Here is a 19,230-nt window from a genome sequence, read left to right as displayed (position 1 = left end):
TCATTTGGCTTCTTCCTGCCTTCTCTCCTCCTTCTTTCTTTCAATCAAGGTGTCTTATGCTTCAGGAGACCTGCCTCCTTGTGAGTCCCTCACATCCCTGAGTCCTGCCCATTGAATTTTCAAACAGACTGAAAAGAAAAAAAATCAGGAGGAAGGAATGACCTAGTCAGGAATAAGTGTGTGTGTGTGTGTGTGTGTGTGTGTGTGTGTGTGTGTGTGTGTGTGTGTGTGTGTAGGAGGAGCCTGATTAAGGTGGAAAGATGACATCATAGCTGGCCAATCAGAAAATCTCCCCAGCCCCCAACCCCATATGACAAAGTTATTCTGTCAGGAGGATACACCCAGGATACAGGATACAGCCTGTACAATCTTGAGCTACCTTTTTTCTGTGCGTAGGGGGTGGGGTGGACTGGGAAAAGGGTAAAGTAGGGGGTTGCCTCTGTTTCTAGCTGGGACTGTGTTCTATCTTTCTCAATCTCCCTGCCTCACTATAACCAGGCCCATCCACTGCCTCCCTCCTTTCAACTTAAGCCTCATTAAAATTTATGCTCCTTTATCTTCCCACCCTGCTCTGACAGAGACCACTTAAAATCAATTTTAAATGTCTCAATTTCCCAATTTCAGTGAACCTTAAAGTCAGGAGAGGGGTGTGTGTGTGTGTGTGTGTGTGTGTGTGTGTGTGTGTGTGTGTGTGTGTGCGCGTTTGTGTGTATACACACATGCATATGCACACACACATTAGAAAGTAGAAGATATTATATTAAGCAATTAGAGTGGGTTGAAATTAATCTAGAATTTAGAATTAAGCTTCCTGGAGGGGGTGGGATTGGGGTTGGGGGAGGGGAGGGAATAACTTAACATGGTTCAAAGTACTGAGTAAATTCTCTACTTTGACCCTGGCAAGTCAAATAACATGTGTTTGCCTCAGTTTCCTCATCTGTAAAATAGGGCTAATAATAGCACCTACCTCCCAAGGTCATTGTGAAGATAAAATGAGATGATATTTGAAAGGGCTTAGCATAGTCCCTGGCACGTAATAAGGTGCTTAACAAAAATCCTTTCTCCCTCATTCTCCTGGGCCTTCTGCTTTCTTTTCACACTCATTCTTGACCATCTTACCAGCTGCATTGCATTCAGTTATCATCTCAATCAATCAACAAGCATTTATTAAGCTCTTCCTGTATGCCTGGCACCACAGGGACCAAGTGGTGGGGGCACAAAGAGAAGAGCCACATAGTCTCTGCCCTCAAGGAGATGACATTCTGATAGAAGAGGCTGAGATGAGAGAAGATATGCACATAGAGGCACATGCAAGACACATAGGAAGCAGACATAAGCTTTCCTTGAATGAGACTACTGAGTCTTGTTGATTCCACTTGTACACCATCTCTTGTGCCTTTTCCCTTCTTTCCACTCTCACAACCATCATCCCAGTCTGGGCTCTCACCACATCTTGTTTATACTTATTGCAGTAACCTTTGAATTGGTCTTCCCTAAGTCTCTTCCTTTTCCAATCCATCCTGTAGGTGGCTGTCAAAGTGAGAGTCCTGTAGCTCAAGTCTGACTGTATTACGCTTTTACTCATTAAACCCCAGTGACTCCTATTTACTTTGGATCAGATACATATTTCTGTTCAGCATTTGAAAGCCTTCACAATCTGTCTCCATCTTATCTTCTGAGTTTTATTAAACATTACTGCCCTTCATGCACCCTATTGTCCAGACCGCCAAAGGTGGTCCATGACACAAAAAAAAGGCTAAGAACCTTTGCTCTATGTAGAATATATATAAATACATACAAAGTAAATTTGGGGGGATGGGGAATAGGGCACTATCACTGGGGATTAGTAAAGGCTTCATGGAGAAGATATTCTTTGAGCATAGGTTTGAAGGGATTTTAGGAGGATTTTAGAAGGGATTTTTAGGAGACCTGGGGGCCAGTTAGTACAAAGCTATTATTTCCCCTATATTCTGCTGCCTACCATCCTTGGCTTTGAAGATTCATTCATTCATTTATCCAATAAACATTTATGAAGCATCTACCATGTGTCAGGCATTGTACTAAGAGCTGCCTTCAGGATAAGTTTCGGGTTTTCTTGATTAAGTGATAAGCAGATCTTGGCAATCCTTCTCCAGGAGTGGGATGAGGAGGGTTAGTACATGTGTATACATACATGCTTCCCTATCCTTTGTCCTTGCAGACTCCTGGACTGGTGTGAAGGTCGAGTGTGAGCCCAGTTGGCGGCCCTTCCAATCCCATTGCTACCGCCTGTTACAAGAGAAACGGAGCTGGCATGAGTCCAAGAAAGCATGTCTGAGGGGAGGAGGGGATCTGCTGAGTATCCACAGTCTGGCAGAGCTTGAGTTCATCACCAAGCAGATAAAACAAGGTGAGTAGCCTATCACCTTCCCCCTCCCTCCACCAGCCAACTTATCTCAAATAACCCAGAATTACTAAATACAACCTGCATCCTAATGCTTGCCCCTTTACCCACCAGTCCACTTATCCTGAATGTCCCAAGATTACTGAACACATCCTGGTCCCTGCCTCCCATACCCCCATCGGCCCACTTACCCTGAATTTATTATACACATTTTAGACCTACTTCTAACCTCCCTTCCCTTCTTTTGGCAAAGTGGGTCCTGGAGGGGAGTGAGAGACAGGAGATCTTACAGAACAGGTATTCTTAACCTTGTATTCATGGGATATCTAATAGATTTCATGGGGTCCGCAAATTTATTTTTAATTTTTAGTAACCATATTTCAATATAATTGATTTCCTTTATAATCTTATTTTTTTTTTTATGCATTTAAAAATGTTTCTGAGAAAGGGTCTGTAGGCTTCACCAGACTGCCACAGGGGCCCATGACAGAAAAAAGGTTGCAAATCTCTGCTGTAGTTACCAGATCTTCTGGCCCAACCCAGGAAGAACCACAGACTTGAAAAACCATAGAATGTCAGAGACGGATCTCAGACCAACTCTCTCTGAGTTATAGAAGAGGAGCCTGAAACTCAAGAGAGAGGATATAACATGCCAAAGGTCACATAGGTGGTCAGTAGCACAGCCAAGACTAGCATTCAAGTTTCCTGACTCTCAGGCCTGGGCCCATCCTTTATTCCATTGGCACTTACTTCAGATCAATTTCCACTGAGGTCCATGGGGGTCCTATTTGGCCTTTGCCTCTTCCACACTCTTTCAGAGTGACCTGTCCCTGAGAGGGCTAACCACTCTTCTCACCCTCTTTGTCCACCACCCATCCATCCCCCATTGCTCCTTTGTTCCTTCCCCGTCTCATTTCTTCCCATTGGAGCAGAGGTGGAAGAGCTATGGATTGGTCTGAATGACCTGAAGCTGCAGATGAACTTTGAGTGGTCAGATGGGAGTCTGGTACAGTTCACCCATTGGCACCCCTTTGAACCGAACAACTTCCGAGACAGCCTAGAGGACTGTGTCACCATCTGGGGACCGGTAAGACTTCTCCCATCCAACACGTATCTCTCTTAGAATTATGAACTGGGGCCACACCATAAGTGGCAGAGTCAGAATCAAACCCAGGTTTGATTTCTAGTTCTAAGCTCTTATATAAGTAGTGAAAAGAATACAGTGAGTTCTACTAATACTGACCACTGGGAAATGGCCTTTAGATATAGGAGGTGATAAAGGTATACACATAGTACTCTTAAATACAGTGGGATACACAGGTGAGTCAGTGGCAGTCAGGCCTAAACCAAGAGTCTCTCGGGGAATGTGAGAGCCTGGGTTGGGTTTATGGGGAATGATGGGTCATCATTTCGGGGCTTGCTCTTACCTTGGAGGAGGTGTGGAGGATTGGACTGAGCAGCTTGCTCTCTCCCACTATCTTCTAGGAGGGACGCTGGAATGATAGCCCCTGCAACCAATCATTGCCATCCATTTGCAAGAAGGCAGGCCAGGTTAGCTTGGGGACGGCAGAGGAAGATCATGGATGCCGCAAGGTGAGGATGGTACTGGAGTAGCCTCTGAGAACGAACCTAGGTCAGGAAAGATCTTTGAAGGGAGGGGCTTCAGGGGAAGGGGAAAAAAAGAATCTTGTAGCATTTCACTAGATTATCCCTACTTTCTGATCACCTCTAAGGCATAAGGGGTCATTATTACAAGGGTAAGAAGGGCAGAGGTTGTATCCCCTGGTGTTACAGGCTTTCCTTCATTTCTCTGTTTTCTTTCCAGACAGCACCCACTCAGGTGCAAGTCACTATCTCCAGGGGGACTGAAGGGTGATAGCCTAACTTCTGTGGACACCCTTTCTTCCTTTCACACTGGGGGAAGGCAGAGAGAATGAAGAAGGGGATGGGTGGAAGAACATGCAACTGAGGGGGCCAATACCCTCTCATTAGGGAGACACATAAAGGCCCTGCCAATGCCATCTGAATTCAGACTGATGATTTGGACTTTTCAGCACTTTTGCCCATCCCCAGTCTCTGCTCCTCCAGGCTCCTCCCTCCCCCACCACCATGGGTGGGTCCAGCCAAGCGGGGAGGAGTAAGGGAGGGTGGGATGTGGAGGGAGGGAGAGGCAGCCAAGGCTCTGGGGCCTCTTATAAAGAAAACTTTGTGGGGTTTTGGCCACAGGAGGCTCCATCTGCCGGAACTAGAGGCCACATTCCTCCCCAGCTGGCTCCCCAGTGCCAGCTTGGCTGCTTACTCTGTTTTTCTTTGCATTGAGAGAGAGAGAGAGAGACAGAGAGAGACAGAGACAGAGACAGAGACAGAGAGAGAGACAGAGAGACAGAGAGAGAGAGAGAAACAGAGAGAGAGAGACAGAGAGAGAGACAGAGAGAAAGAGACAGAGAGAGAGAGACAGAGAGAGAAAGAGACAGAGAGAGAGACAGAGAGAGAAAGAGACAGAGAGACAGAGAGAGAGAGAGACAGAGAGAGAGAAAGAGAGAGAGAGAGACAGAGAGAGAGAGACAGACAGAGACAGAGAGACAGAGACAGAGACAGACAGAGACAGAGACAGAGAAAGACAGAGAGAGAGAGAGAGAGAGAGAGAGAGAATTCCTTCCCCTATTCCAGGCTCTTCTACTTCACCCAAAATTATAGCCAAAGAACAGGTTCTGACTTGGTATAGTGAGAAGTGGAACAGAGGGGTATAGTGTTGGGGGTGTTAGGAATAAGGGGAAGTGGGCCACAGGAGTGAGGAGGAACACTCTAGCCATGGTCTCTCCCACCCACAGTCTAGCCCCAGTAGCCTTACTCCAGGGGTAGGGGTGGGGGGTTGGGGGTGAGATTTAACTCTCATCTTGCTAAACTTTTACAGCCAGATTGTCTTGGCCATAAAACAGTCCTGGAATTGGGGGTATAGACTCATTTTTCATGTCTGTGCAGTGAGGACATTAACCCTTCTCATTCAGGGTTCTTTAAGGCAGTAATAGGGAGTTGAGTGTTCTGATTCTACCCCTCACCTCAAAGAACTTAGCAGATACCCAGCTGGTCCACATAGCTTCCCCTCCCACCAGGGCACCCTGCAGCATCAGGTCCCCTCTTTCTTCACTCATACTCCATCATGTAACAGATCATCTATTAAGTTTTGTGATTTCCCTACTTGCCCTGGTCCCTCTCAAGGTCCCATAATAGCCCCCAGTGCTACCCCTGAAACAGCAAGGAGAGAGAAGGTAGTATTCCTGTTGTTGATCAGTCATGTCCAACTCTTCTATGACTCCATTTGGGGTTTTCTTGGCAAAGATCCTGGAGTGGTTTGCCATTTCCTTCTTCAGCTCATTTGATAGATGAGGAAATTGAGGCAAATAAGGTTAAGTGACTTTCCTAGGGTCACGCAGCTAGTAGGATCTACGAGGCTGGTTTTGAACTCAGGAAGAAGAGTCTTCCTGACTTCAGGCCTGGCAGTCTATGCACTGTGCCACCTTCCTATTCTCTTTTTTCCCTGTTTCTCACTCTTGCCTACTGATTGCCCTGTGGCCTCCCATCTCCTTCACCTCATGACCCTCTCTCCCTAGAATGTTTGTTTATCTAACATTTGGTTTTATTCAGAGTTCTGTTTTCCTTCTTCTGTTCTCCCTCATGGCAGTGTACTGGGCCAGGAGAAGATATTATGGGACCCAGACTCTCCTTCCCTGTACACTTGGGCCCCATAAATGGAAGGTACTTCCTTAGATCTAGTTTTCTTCCCTTTTCCCTCTTTCTCATTAGGGTTGGACCTGGCATAGCCCATCTTGCTATTGGCTGGGAGAAGATTATGTGACCTACAATGAAGCTCGCCGGATGTGCATGGACCAAGGTGCCACCTTGGTCACCATCACCAACAGGTGTGGGGCATAATGAGATGGAAGGAGAACTTTGGTACTTCCTTACTTGTTCAATCATTTCAGTTGTGTCTGACTCTTTGTGACCCCATCTGGGGTTTTCTTGCAGAGATACTGGAGTGGTTTGCCATTTCCTTCTCTAGCTCATTTTGCAGATGAGGAAACCAAGGCATACAGGGTTAAATGACTTGCCTAGGGTCACACAGCTAGGAAGTATCTGAGGCCAGATTTGAATTCACAAAGATGAGTCTTCCTGACTCCAGGCCTGGCATTCTATCCACTGTGCCACATCACTGTGCAATTTCTTACTGTCCTGTCCACAGCTCCTCCTAGACGTTCTCCTGGTGTCATTAAATAGGAACAGATCCCTGCCAAGACCCAGGCTTCTACTGAGTGGAAACAAAAGTAGAGGCATGTTTGGCCTCGGGCCCATCCCATGCCATTCCATCTCAGTGTCCTGGGAAGGGTGCATGCATTTCATGACACATAGGGTCACAAAATTGATGAAATGTTTATTTTAATAGCCTCCCTGCCTATGTTCCTTCCAGCTCATGTCTGAGGCTTCAAGGGGCTGTGCTTGGTTTCTCCATTACTGTCATAAATTTGAGAGCACGAAGAAACTTCAAGAGAGAATCTGAATATCTATCCCTTCCCACCCACTCCACCCCATCCCACCCCACTCCACCGCAAGGTGGATTGGCCCCCTTCAAGTCTGAGAAGATGAGGGAAACTGCCTAGGACAAAGAATGTGTTTTGAATTATTTTCCCTTCCTCTCAGCCTGGATGAGAGAAGATGTGGAATCATCTATTAATTCATTAATGATTATCATTCCTATTAATGTTAGAACCCAGAAACCTTTTTCTCTCTTCCTTTTTGAGGCAAGTGGGGTTAAGTGATTTGCCCAGGGTCACACAGCTAGTAGGTGTCTAAGGTCAGATTTGAACACAGGTCCTTCTGACTCCAGGGCCAGTGCTTTATCCACTGTGCCACCTAGCTGCCCCTCTCTTCCTTTTTTTCAATTCAGATGGAGTATACTTCTGGGGCTGGGGAGGAGAATTCTTTTTTTCTTCTTTTCTTTTTTTTTAAATTTATTTATTTAACTTTTAACATTCATTTTCAGAAAATTTTGGGTTCCAAATTTTCTCCCCATTTGTCCCCTCCCCCACCGAGCATTCTGATTGCCCCTATCACCAATCTGCCCTCTCTTCTATCATCCCTCCCTTCCCTTGTCCCCATCTTCTCTTTTGTCCTGTAGGGCCAGATAACTTTCTATACCCCATTACCTGTATTTCTTATTTCCTAGTAACAAGAACAGTACTTGACAGTTGTTCCTATAACTTTGAGTTCCAACTTCTTTTCATCCCTCCCTCCCCACCCATTCCCTTTGGAAGGCAAGCAATTCAATATAGGCCAAATCTGTGTAGTTTTGCAAATGACTTCCATAATAGTCGTGTTGTGTAAGACTAACTATATTTCCCTCCATCCTATCCTGTCCCCCATTGCTTCTGGGGAGGAGAATTCTGAACCGAGGGGACATAGGGAGGGGTCCCTGAGCTCTGAGTTTGATGAGAGGGGGCTTCTGAGTCTTTTATCATCTTCTTTTCTTGCCTCTGTGTTCTTTTTCCTCCCCAACACCCAGGTTTGAACAAGCCTATGTCAGCAGCCTTATTTACAGCTGGGATGGGAAATATTTCTGGACAGCCCTGCAGGACATCAATGGGACAGGCTCCTTTCACTGGCTTAGTGGGGATGAGGTCATGTATACCCACTGGAACCGGGACCAGCCCGGTAAGTTCCCTTTCTTTTCCTCCCACCTCTGTGCCTTACTCTGCCAGCCTTTCTTTGCTCTCCTAGGAACTGTAGGGAAGGAAGGTAGCCTTTTCCCTTGCAAGGTGGACACCTCCACTTGTTCCTGCATGTAGCATCACTGCAGCAGTGAGAGGACTGCCCATCCTTCAGCCCTGGGGACCTGGTGGGGAGGGAGGGGCAGTTAACCCTAGAAGGTTTTCTGTGTTTTCTCTCCTCCCCTTCCCAGGTTATAGTCGAGGAGGTTGTGTGGCCTTGGCCACTGGCAGCGCCGTGGGTCTGTGGGAGGTGAAGAATTGTACCACATTCCGGGCGCGGTACATCTGTCGCCAGAACCTGGGTACCCCAGTGACGCCTGAGCTGCCTGGCCCTGACCCCACACCGAGCCTCACTGGCTCCTGCCCCCAGGGCTGGGCCTCTGACCTCAAGCTCCGACACTGCTATAAGGTAGGGGAAGTTGAGGGAGGGTCGGTGAGGGGGAAATATGTCTAATGGACGATCTAGACCAGTGCCCCATAGTTGGGCAGAATCTTTCTACCCTACTCCCATCTCTGACATTCAATGAATACAGTCTGCATTGGTCATGTCTTTGGCAAAGATTTGATTTTGGTTAGTACTTTCATAAAGTCTGAAGTCAAAGAGAGACCAAGCTTAGTAGTTAAGGACGCTGGGTCAAAAAAGGATGGAAAGTTAAAACTTAGGACTGTCCAGTGCAATATTTCTTTGATGTTAGGGATAATGTAGTGAGAGTGATCCCATGGAACATATGTCCTGACTCCCTGGAGATGGACATGCTCTTGCCAAGACAGGTGTTTCCCTCTGCTGAGATGATAGTGCTTTCTAATTGGTCCTCATGTGTCTCTGCTTTAGCTTTCCCCTGCCTTGGACTCCTAGGGACCAAACTCAGTCCTGGGGACGCTGAACCTAAAGAGACAGGGATGATCACGCTCTTGCACCCTTACTGGTCATGCCTCTCCTTCCTCCTCAGCTCCCCTTTCCCTTCTTCAAATCACAAAGCAAATTTCTAAAACAAAGCTGAGGTATGACTCATTTCTAGGAGCTCTCCTAAAAGAGATGAATGAGTTCCACCTTCTATTTCTTAATATTTCATTTTTTCCCAATCATATGTAAAAATAATTTTTAACATTCAGTTCTAAAAAATTTTGAGTTGCAAATTCTCTTCTTTCCTCCTTCCCCTCCCTGCATATTAGAAGGCAAACAATTTGACACAGGTTACACATATGCATTCAAGCAAAACACATTTCCATATTAATCCCATTGTGAAAGAAAACAAAGAAAAAAACAAAACCAAGAGAAATAAAGAAAAAATTTAAAAGTATGCTTCAATCTGCATCCAGTTCTTTCTCTGGAGATGGACAGTACAAGTTCCCCCTTGTAGAAAATGTACTCAGTGCACAAAGTAGATATCAGGTATAGGACAGGTATTTATTTTTCTCATCATAAAAGAAATGATTGAGACACACAAGACTCATAACAACACCATTAACCAATGCTTAATACAAAAAACAACATCCATATTATCTTATCCTGGAAGATTAAGGCAACTCTGTGGAACTTCTGCACAGATATTTCACATTCACCTCATAACTGCTCTGTCCAAGCAACGCACAGGATCCAGGTCTTCCGGCTGGCAAGGCATGGCCATTCAGTCCCGTCAAGTTCAGGATGATGTCACCTATGCTTGTTTTCTCTCCTGAGAAGTGCTTCTTCTGAGCTGCCAACGTAGACTCAGGAACTCTTGACCTCTCAAACCCACAAAGTTACCACTGGGGCTGGAAACATCCATTTCTCTAGATGTTTGTTCAGTTACCTGAGAGGAGAGAAAGAAACACAAAATAGAAGAAGCTGCCAGGGACTTAAGGTCCAGGCTCAGACTCACCTAAGTAAACAAATGTTCTCACTAGCATGTACTTAAATTGTAGCAACTATTGCTCTGGGGGGAGAGTAGTGAAATACTCAACCCTTAATAGCTGAAAGTCTAAGGGAGAGCTGGTGCTGGACTTGACCCAAGAGAAGCTGGCCAAAGAGAGAGTGCGGAGCCTTTCTACAGCTCTTATAGCATACTGTCCCCCATGATGCTCAGTGGTCAATTGATACAACCTTCAGGAGGACCAATCAGTAGATGCTGTGTCCTCTTAACAAACTGTAGCACCTGTGATTTTTTTTTTGGAAAGAGGCCTATGGGCATGTCCATCCTCTCCTCCTGCCCTAATAAGTACTAATGATAACTGACATTTTAAAACAGCACCTGAGATTTACAAAACTCTTTATATACGCTAAAACATCAATCAACAAATATTTATTAAATACCTACTATGTGCCAACAACCAGTTAACAAGAATTTAAGTACCCACCATGTTCTAAGTGATGGGGATACAAAGAGAGCCTAAACAAACAAATCAGTTGTTGCTCTCAAATAACTCACTATGGAACAACTGTGTGCAAATAATCTACATGCAGGAATAATTAGAGATAATCAACCAAGCGAAATCACTAGTATTAAGGGGGATTAGGAAAAACTCCTATAAGATTTTAGCTAGGCATTGCAGAAAGCCAGGGAGGTCAGGAGATAACAGATCCAAGGAAGGAGAGGTTTTCAGACATGGTGGACAGCTGGTGAAAATGCTTGGAGGCAGGAAACAGAGCTTTACAAACAACCCTGTGAAAGAGGTGTTATTACTATTATCCCCATTTCATAGAAAAGGAAACTGAGTGTTAGAGAGGTTAAATGCCCATGGACCAAGGGCAGAGATAGCTCTCTTCTGGGGAATGGAAAAGTAGCTATCTAAGAAAGCATGTGGGGGTCATCACCAACCCCATACCTGGTTACTTTGCCAAAGACCCAATCTCTTTGGGTCTGAAGAATGAGAATGGCATAGAATTATAGAAGAGTTGAACAGCTAGTCTGCATTAAGTAAAGAGATGGGGACCGGACCTGTGATTATACTGGTATAGGGAGCTCTCAAATTAGGAAATGGTCTCTCCTAATGGCGCATTCTATGCAATTTATAATCTCCAGAGTCACCTAGATTTTAGGCAACTCTTTAAAGCTCTAGGCCCTAGAGCATTGAGGGAGAGAGAGAAGTGAAGTGAATTCCACAGAGTCACATAGGCTTAGAGGTGCCACCTCTCAAAGGAGAAAACTGAGGCTCAGAGAGGGAAGGGATTTCCTCAAGGTCAAATAGTTACTGGCAGAATCAGGACAGCAACCTAGTTCTCCCCAGTGGTCCACAGCAGCTAGGAGGTATTCTCATGGGATTCAGGGATCAGTCAGTCTGGGTGTCAGGTTCTACCTCTTCATATCCTTTTCCCCTGAGGGGAATGATCACACATCCCCACCCTTGACTTGGCCATAGTGTCCCATTGGTTCAGTTGGGATTTCAGGCAGTTAGTTGTCTTACCCTAGGAGTCAGGCCTGGGAATGAGGGAGAAATGAGACTAGTGGGATAGTTGGGTTATTGGAAGAGGTGAGAAGAGGCCCACCAAGCTTTCTCCCCTCCCCCCTCCACACACACCTTCTGTCTCCCCAACAAGGTATTCAGCTCAGAGAAAATACAAGATAAGAAGAATTGGCTCTTGGCCCAGAGCGCATGCCAGGAGATGGGAGCCCAGCTGCTCAGCCTGGCCAGCTATGAGGAGGAACACTTTGTATCCAACATGCTCAACAAAATCTTTGGGTATTGAACCTGGGGGCAGAGAGGAGATGCTTTGTGGGTCTGAGGGCATGTAGGCTTGGTTACATGCATGTCCATGCAAGAAGAATCCCTGGAAACTCTTTACCTCCCAGGGTAGCCCATTCCCCTCATGGATAGTTCAACTGCTAAAGTCCAGGTCTCACCCTGGTGCTCCCCTGCTCAGAAAGTACCAGTGGTTTCCCATTTCCTCTGAGGTCAAAAACAAATTTTTCTTTTTGGCTAGATATGGGCACCCTGGTTGACAGTTAAGGAGTGTGGTGGTGGTGCTAGTAAGGTATATGTGGAGTGTTGGAGGTGAAGAGGATATGGCAGGTGTATGTGACCTGAGTGGAGTGTGCTAATAAGGAACATGCCCACATGTATTTTACATGCTCATATACACATGCCTTTGTGAGGGTGAGCAGGGGATAGGGGAAAATGTTTGGGAATGAACAGGAACATCCCAAAGGGTTATCCTTTGGTTAGAGGGAAGGGGGTCTCCTGGGGTCCTTCACTCTCTCCCACCATATTTGACCTGGAGTCGGGGGGTGTCTGTGTGAGCAGTGAGTCAGAACCTGAGATACAGGAGCAGCACTGGTTTTGGATTGGTCTGAATCGACGAGACCCCCGAGCTGAACGAAGCTGGCGCTGGAGTGATGGCCTAGGGGTGAGTGAGGGGGGGAAGCAAAGAGTGAACAGGGGTGGAGGGATGTGAATAGATGAAAGTATAGGGCGAGGAGAATAGACAGGTGGTGGCATGCAGTGGGGTGCAGGGTACGTGGTATAAGACTAAGGAAGCATCGATAGGGTCCAAGGCTACCTGGAGAAAGAAAATTAAGAAGTCTACCAGTGGTGGGAATATGTTAGTATATATGCATATAAGTGTATATATGTATGTGCATATATATGTTTGTATGTGTATACATGTGTATTTGTATGTAGCATCAAGACCCTTTCTCCTTAGGAGACAAGGTTAAAGAAACCTGTAGCTAGAATGTTTCCTGATCTGTAAAGTGAAAGGTTTGAACTCTGAATCATAGAATCTTAGAATTTGAAGGGACCCCTACAGCCATCTAGCCAAACCTATAATCAAAAAAGGAATTCCCCCTACAATATATCCAACAAATTGTTGTCTAGCCTCTATCTGACTACCTGCAGACAGACCTCCAATAGGAAGGAATGCCCTGCCTTCCAGGGTTTCCTTCTACTTATGGAGATTTAAACTTCTGTTCCTGTACCCAGGTCTCACCATGCCCCTCCCTTGCTCAAAAGGTGTCAGTGGTTTCCTATTCCCCTTGGGAGAAAATACAAATTTTTGTTTGGTATTCAAAGTTCTTCATCACAGTCTGGCTGCAGCCTAAATCTTATCTTTCCAGGCTTATTATATGCTTTTTTATAACATACATAATATAATAAGTTATAATTATATATTTTATATAGTAGGTAACATATCATTATATGTAACACACATTATTATACGACTTATTATAACTCCCCCATATGCATTCTATATTCCAGTCAAACCATCTTTTTTTGCTATTTCTTGTACACAACATTCCATTTCTTGTCTCCAAGTCTTTGCAATGGCTGTTCCCCATGCCTGGGAGACCATCCCTTCATCTGCACCTCTTAAAATCCCTTTTGCCCCTCAGTTCAAGGGCCATCTGCTACATGAGGTGGTTCTGTCCCGTACTGCTTCCTTCCCAAATTACCTTGTATTTGCATGTTTATTAGTAATTATATATTTGGTATATTTTGGTATTTATAGAATTTTATATGTTTTATAAATTCTATATATAACCATATATTCTATATTATACATTTTATAGTTGTGTATTTATACACTTCTGTATTATAAATGACTTGACATGTGTTCATATCTGTTCCCTATAATGCATTTATATATTATAAGCAATATTTTATATATTTATTTCATATAGTATATGCTTTATATATTTATTACAAATAATATATAATACAAATAATTACAAACATTTACATATTACAAATAAGTTACAAATCATACAAATTATATATTTACTTTTACATAGTATATGTTTTAATATGTACATATGCACAGGGACCCTTCTGTGTGTACATGTTATTTCCCTCCCCTCTTTGAGGGCACAGACTATCTCCCCTTGCAAAGCACAGAGCTTGGACTCATGGTAGGCACTTAAAAAGGCTGATTGATTGATTGACCAAGGAGGTGTGTGTGTGTGTGTGTGTGTGTGTGTGTGTGTATAGGACAGGGGTCAGAGGGAGCATGGCAACCACATGATTACAAAGATTTCCCTGTCATCAAGTGTCAGTTTTTCCCTTTGCAGCTTACACCCCTTGCTTCTGATTTTGCAAGTCTAATGCTTCTCCCCCTAGAGAGCCTTTCCGATACCTAAGCACAGCTCTTCTCTTGTCCTTCTCCCCATCCCCTTCTTCTCTCCAGGCTAAACACCCCCAGTTCCTTCAAACAATTCTTAAGTGCTATGGATTGGAGACCTCTCAACCATCCTTGTTTCCCTGCTCTGAATGCCCTCTGTATAACCTCTAAGGTGCTTCCCAGCTCCTAATCCGTGATGCTGAGGGATTGATTCACTGGGAGAACACTTAATGAATCAGGTCTAAAACACAGGCATCCTTCACCTTAGTTTAAGCATTGCCCACCCAGAGAATTGTGTCAACAGAGAGCATCACAGAAGGGAGGAGGGAGACAGACCCAGGGTTGTCCCCTGGGTACTTCTCCTGTCAGACTTTTCCTCCCATCACTTTCCCCAGTACTCCTATCACAATTTTGACCGTAGTCGCCATGACGATGATGACATCCGGAGCTGTGCAGTGCTTGACCTGGCCTCCCTGCAGTGGGTGGCCATGCAGTGTGAGACACAGCTCGACTGGATCTGCAAGATTCCCAAAGGTTACCATTGGGAGGGGCCCTGGAAGGATGGCTGGGGAGCAGGGTGTTGACTGAAGGTGGGTTCCTGGAGGTCTCTCTCTCTCTCTCTCCTACTGCCCCTCTACAGCCTCTCCTTCTCTGTTCCAACAGGAGTCGATGTAAAGGAACCTGATGTCAGCCCACAAGGTAGACTCACCCCCTCACTACCAGCTAAAGATGGAAGATATAGAACAAGGGTGGGCGAGGGATTGAGGGTGACTGGGAAGATGGGATGGAGTGAGGAACCAAGGCTTGGGCAGGTGATAGAGGCAACAAGGGAAATTCAGGATACTTGGCTCAGTGGAGGGTGTAGCTCCCAAAATTCACTTCATGATGCTCTCCAGCTAGCCTAGTCTGTCCCTGACTTTGGTCTGTTCCCTTCTTCTGTCTCTCCATCATCTCCTTTTCTTCAACCCTGCCCCTGGGGGAACTGGAGGTCCTGCCAAAGGGATTGCTTAAGATACTGAAAACAAATAGGTTTTCATATACACATCTTTGCCCCACCTTGCAACAATTCACAGAACAGCCTGATACAGACATGCCCCATTCCTATACCCTTGCTCTGTCTGGCAAGCCTAAGCAGATTCCCTGGTACCCCACTATGCCCACTTTTTATAGCCCTGCCTGACCTGTCCTTCCCTGCCCCTCCCTACCTTCCTTAGTGCTCACTCTCCCCCACACACCCAGTACTTCCTTACAGGCCGGAAAGAGTGGATTCGCTTCCAGGAGGCTGAGTATAAATTCTTTGAGCATCATTCTACATGGGGGCAGGCCCAGCGTATTTGCACATGGTTCCAGGCTGAGTTGGTGTCGGTGCACAGCCAAGCAGAACTGGATTTCCTGGGACACAGCCTGCAGAAGGTGGTGGTCAAGTCTCTGAGAAGGGAAGGAAGGAGGGCAGAGGGAAGGCTTCTGGTTTCTTTTGATTTGCTGACCAAAGTCATGGAAAACCCCTGGTCTTGCAGACAAAAATCCTGAGTTCAAACCTCAGCTCCTGTACCTGCTGATTGTCTGATTTGGAACAGAGCCCTTAACCCCTCTGGGGCTCAGTTTCCTCATTAAAGATGTGGGGGTTGTGCCAGGAACAGAGCAGGTCCTTCTGGTCTGCAGTGACCTTCTGCCAAGGAGCCAGTTGACCCTCCAGACAGATAGGCTGCTTTGGGCACTTCATGTTGGCTGACTGAGCAGAGAACAGAGAATGGTCAGCCAGCTTCCTTCAAGGTCTCTGTAAACCTGAAGAAGCTGAAGTGGGATCCATAAGCCCTTCAGCCTCTGGTCCTCCCTGGTCTTGATGACAATGTCCCTGGGGGAGGGGATGACATGTAAAATGGAGGTCATGAGAGTTCTCCTTAGCCCCTTAAGTTATTGGGAGGAAAGGGATTTGTAAACCTTGAAGTGCTACAGACATGTCCTATATTGTTAATATTCCAGGGTAGGGAGAGGATAGGAAGGCAGACTTGGGGGAGACATCCCAACTTGCCCCCTTCCTTCTTTTCCTCCCTACCCTGATTTGCTGCCCTTTGCCTTGTTCAGTTCTCCCGAGGGCAGGAGCAGCACTGGTGGATTGGCCTGCACACTTCTGAGAATGACGGGAGATTCAGGTGGGAGTGCTGGCCCTAGAGGTGATTTGTATGGGTGCCCAAGGGGTAGCTAGGTGGCGCAGAAGACAGAGTGCCAGGCCTGAAGTCAGGAAGACCTGAGTTCAAATCTGTACTTAGATACTTAACCCTGTTTGCTTCAGTTTCCTCATCTATAAAATGAGCTGGAGAAGGAACTGGCAAACCACTCAGGATCTTTGCCAAGAGAACTCCAAGTCAGATAAAACTTAACAACAACACAAAATTGGTGTCTAAGTCTTGTGTGTCTTGGTATGTGTTGACCTGTGAGGTATGTGACTCTCGCATGCTCTAGGCCCTGTTCTCTAAGGGCTTATAGCCTAATGGGGCTTAAGACCACATTATCATACATTTAGAGCTAGAAGCAAATGTACAGATCATTTAGTACAACTCCCTGATTTTGCAGATATGGAAACGGAGGCTCAGAAAGTGTAAACTAAACTTACCTAAGTTTAGTATATAGTATATAGTATATATCCCTGGGTCTTTCACTCCAAAACAGCATGCTTTTTATAGCTCCATTCTGCTTCCAAGAAAAATGAGGTCGAGTGAATCATCCAGCTAACATCTTGAGGAGCATGAGGAAGAAATAATGGCATTATACAGATATCCTCTTGGCTCCCTTGGATGGCCTTTCCATTCGCCTCTCTAGCAATATTACCCTTCTTTTCCATTCAGAGAAATAAAGGTCCAGAGGACTAGTCAGTCTACTGTGCCTGGAGACATAGAGGACATTGATTGAGACTCTAGAGTTACTATCCCCTCCTCGTATCTGGCACTGGTTCCTCTCTCCATCATCCTGTCCCCTAATGATAGCACATAGGATAATTTATCTTGTTTTCTCTCTTCCTGGGAAGAGGAATGTGTCTCTTCTGAGGCCAGCTCTGACCTTCTGGTGCTGTTTCAGATGGACAGACAAATCCATTGTAAATTTCATCTCCTGGGCACCAGGGAAACCACGGCCCATTGGCAAAGACAAGAAATGTGTCTATGTAACAGCCAGTCGAGGTGAGAGCTGAAGGGGGTGGGGATGTTGAAATTTGAGGGAGGGATGGAAAAGGCTAGAGTTTAGGGGGTGGGTGGAAAGGAGGTAGCCAGCCACTTGGTTCTTATAGTTCTAGGGACAGAACAGGAAGGAACCTGCCCCACTGTCACAAAACAACTTAGAACTGAAAGCTCACAACTGAACACAGGAGACTGGATCCCCAGTGACAATCCTCATCTTACTCTGAGAAGGATACTAATTAGTTCTGGATTATTAATTTAGTTATTAGTTTAGTTACTATCTCTTCCTGAAGGTGACAACCCCTGCCCTCTCCACAGAGGACTGGGGAGACCAGAGGTGTCTGACAGCCTTGCCATACATCTGTAAGCGCAGCAATAATACCGATGGGAAGCCGCCCCTGGACCCGTCTCTGTCTCTCCTCCCTGGTGGCTGTCCTACTGGCTGGAGCCAGTTCATCAACATGGTAGGAAGAAAGCATGGGGATATGTGAGGGGTTGTGGGAGGGAGGAAAAGATGAAGGGAGTGGTGACTAATGAGATAAAATATGGAAGTGTATATGATCTACGTCTAGTGACAATGTTGTATCTCCAAGTCTCATTCTGTATTCTCCTTAACAGCTTAGCTGCTTGTCCTGAATATAGGTGTCTCCCTTCAAAGTCCCCACAGAGTAACACCTCATTTATTCTTGAGCATCAGGGCAAATCCACCTAAGCTTCATACAATGGATTTCTAGAGCTGGAAGAGACCATATGCTCCAGTCCTCTCATTTTGGCTACTACACAGATAGAAAAAGCATTTATCAATTGCTTACTTACTGAGGCCAGAGTGGGGAACCTGTGGCCTTGAGGCCACATGTGGTCCTCTAGGTCCTCAAGGATGGCCCTTTGATTGAATCCAAACTTCACAGAACAAATCCTTTTATTAAGGGAATTTGTGCCTAGAATCTAGTGCTGGAGACATAAGCAAGCAAGATAATGCTTGCTCTCCAAGAGCTTATACTCTAATGGGGGAAGATAACACAGAAGGGAAAGCTGGACAAAGTGGGGAATTGAAGTGTATACATGTGATGGCGCTGTTTGGGACTGGTGACCAGCAAAGTGGGAGAGAGTTTGAGTCTGGGCAAAAGAAAGCCAAAACTCACCTATCAGGGTCTGAGGTACATCCAGGGGCAGGGTCCGAGGTCCCTGTGATGTCCAGAACAGAGAGAACATGTTTTAGAGCTGGTGGCCAGAAAATGACTGAAGAAATTGAGGTTAAATCGGGAAATTAATTTGCTCAAAGGCACACAGTGAGCCATTGTCAAAGCTAGGATTTGAAGCTGTGCCTTCTGACTCTTAGAGATCCCACTGTATCTTGTGGTCCTCCCTTTAGTTTATAAGGAAAAAAAGACAGTTTCGATAAGTGTAAAAACGAAATATTTTAGTTGTCCTTTTGATGGTATCTTTCCAATATGTATTACATACTTCTTTGGGCTCTTAAACAGAATAATGAATATAATTCAACTTTTATTTACAGTCTTGGGGTGAGTAACATGAATTTCAGTCATGATTCACCTCCAGTAAGTTTTGAGGCCTGGAAGGCTGATTGCCCCCAAACTAAATGGCCCCATTCTCTTAAAATCTGACAGTTCTTGTTTCTCCCCCACCCTTCAGTCAGGATATCTGTGCCAATTTTCATCTATGGCTTTATTTTTCATACAAGTGGACTGAGTGAAAGTCTCAAGGTGGCTCCAGGCCTCTCATGCAGAGGAAAGTGTGCAAAGCCTTTTGAGACTTGAAAGATTCAGAGACTGCTTTCATTTTCTTCTGGGTTTACAGCTATTTTTTATATGTGACCTCTAGGTACATTTAGGCATATACAAATCTGAGGCTATGAAA

At 45.4% G+C, this 19,230-nt stretch overlaps 1 protein-coding gene across 1 annotated transcript in view; it reads left to right on the top strand.

The window, feature by feature from the left end:
- Positions 1-19,230, top strand: part of MRC2 (mannose receptor C-type 2) — a 97,643-nt gene that overhangs the window by 67,321 nt on the left and 11,092 nt on the right. The window contains exons 7-20 of the mRNA XM_072645883.1: positions 2,201-2,389; positions 3,316-3,470; positions 3,869-3,976; positions 6,188-6,303; positions 7,941-8,089; positions 8,337-8,554; positions 11,663-11,805; positions 12,367-12,469; positions 14,575-14,713; positions 14,843-14,878; positions 15,432-15,592; positions 16,265-16,332; positions 17,255-17,355; positions 17,671-17,816. Coding sequence (XP_072501984.1) covers positions 2,201-2,389; positions 3,316-3,470; positions 3,869-3,976; positions 6,188-6,303; positions 7,941-8,089; positions 8,337-8,554; positions 11,663-11,805; positions 12,367-12,469; positions 14,575-14,713; positions 14,843-14,878; positions 15,432-15,592; positions 16,265-16,332; positions 17,255-17,355; positions 17,671-17,816 — 1,832 coding nt within the window. The remainder of the gene's footprint in view (positions 1-2,200; positions 2,390-3,315; positions 3,471-3,868; positions 3,977-6,187; positions 6,304-7,940; positions 8,090-8,336; positions 8,555-11,662; positions 11,806-12,366; positions 12,470-14,574; positions 14,714-14,842; positions 14,879-15,431; positions 15,593-16,264; positions 16,333-17,254; positions 17,356-17,670; positions 17,817-19,230) is intronic.

The sequence above is a fragment of the Notamacropus eugenii genome, chromosome 2 (genome assembly GCF_028372415.1).
Source record: "Notamacropus eugenii isolate mMacEug1 chromosome 2, mMacEug1.pri_v2, whole genome shotgun sequence".
NCBI lineage: Eukaryota > Metazoa > Chordata > Mammalia > Diprotodontia > Macropodidae > Notamacropus > Notamacropus eugenii.
The sequence above is the reverse complement of the archived record's forward strand: the minus strand, read 5'-3'. Positions and strand labels throughout refer to the sequence as shown.